General features: G+C 39.8%; 1 protein-coding gene across 4 annotated transcripts in view; it reads right to left on the bottom strand.

The window, feature by feature from the left end:
• Positions 1-1,449, bottom strand: part of LOC119587875 — an 85,716-nt gene that overhangs the window by 3,372 nt on the left and 80,895 nt on the right. For all 4 annotated transcript variants that reach the window (XM_037936576.1, XM_037936577.1, XM_037936578.1 and 1 more), the window contains 3 exons: positions 1,131-1,279; positions 631-744; positions 178-338 (listed from right to left, as the gene is read on the bottom strand). In XM_037936576.1, coding sequence (XP_037792504.1) covers positions 178-338; positions 631-744; positions 1,131-1,279 — 424 coding nt within the window. The remainder of the gene's footprint in view (positions 1-177; positions 339-630; positions 745-1,130; positions 1,280-1,449) is intronic.

Here is a 1,449-nt window from a genome sequence, read left to right as displayed (position 1 = left end):
ATATTTTTAAGTTTCTCACCTTGCGCCCTCCAAGTCGGTAACCATTCATGAATTACTCCGCGTTTGCTCGTTAAACCTCAGTACAAAAATGAATAGACCTAATGTTCTCAGTGCGGGGTACTTTTGAAACAAATGATATCCGCATGACTATGATATAAAAAGAGGTAATACAATTACCTTAGCGTTGCGAGGGGAGTTATATGAGCGTGCGAGGGCGCAGGAGAAGGGGAGTGGCGGACGACCAGGCGCGCGTGGTCCCGTGTCGCCCAGCGGGACGTGAGGCGCAGAGGCCTCTCGTCCTGATGAAGTTTCCGTTCCCGCCCGTCCGTTTTCCTTACCTGCAACATTAATTGGTTAATTATTCAACAATAATAAAAGACAAACGTAAGATTTTCCTCTTTGAACTGTGAAACACAGTTTCCTATTCTCGTGGTCGCAGACGAAAATTTAATGCATATACCAAAAATAATTAAGGATTAACAATAACCAGAAACATCGAAGAACAAGAACAAAAAAGCCGTTAAAGGAATCTTTGTAAGTCTTTCTAATTTCAAATATAACGACAAGATTTTCAAAATTCCTGTTGTATGAAAACTTCGTAGCAGTAACTCGTGGATTATGCCAACTTACCTCATATATGGAATAATTGTTAACATTGTCATTGATGTTGTTGCAGAGCAGCACAAGGCGGATCAATTCATCGCATGTTGTTCTTTCACTCACAAGCAAGCTCTTGTACTGTGACTGGAATAATAAATGATGATTTACCTCTTGAAATTACTGATATCGACTGAATAGAACTGTAACATATTTTAATCATCTAGGCTTCATATTTACAGTATATGTACACGATAAATAAACCGAATAATAGCTGAAATGTTCATCAATACGACTGCACTGCTAAATATTGCATGTATGTATAAAATCCCTTTTCTGATACCTTTTCGATCTATTTCTCTTTTCTCTATAGAGTACAGTTTCTTACCCTCAAAATATTTCGTTGTTCAAAAAAGAATTATCGAATCAACTTTTGCATAGTCATTGTTAAACCAGTAAACCAGGCGAGGCGTGTAATTTAGTTACTGTTCCTTTAATTATAGACCGAAAAGGAAAGAAGCTGCAGCACTTACCCCCGTCACGAGAGCCCCGTCGTACACCCTCACGAGTCCGCCCGGCCGCATCTTCAACGCAAATTTGGAATCGCCTCGAGGGTGACACGACTGGAGTTCCGCCGGTCTCGAGTCGTCCTCCAAGGTCAGACTGGTCCTCATTACACCCCCTGTTGAGTGTATTGTTATAATATCTAATGCAACGAACGCTTTTCAAATTCGAGGAAGGTTTTAAAGGTACTTGTAAAGTACTGGGAAATTACCTATAATTAGATAAGCAATTAGATCCACTAATGCATAAGTAAGCAGTTGTACTGGTACATTTTCTGTACTTTTTGTT

The sequence above is a fragment of the Penaeus monodon genome, chromosome 23 (assembly GCF_015228065.2).
Source record: "Penaeus monodon isolate SGIC_2016 chromosome 23, NSTDA_Pmon_1, whole genome shotgun sequence".
Taxonomy (NCBI): Eukaryota; Metazoa; Arthropoda; class Malacostraca; order Decapoda; family Penaeidae; genus Penaeus; species Penaeus monodon.
This window is presented reverse-complemented; position numbering and strand designations above follow the sequence as displayed.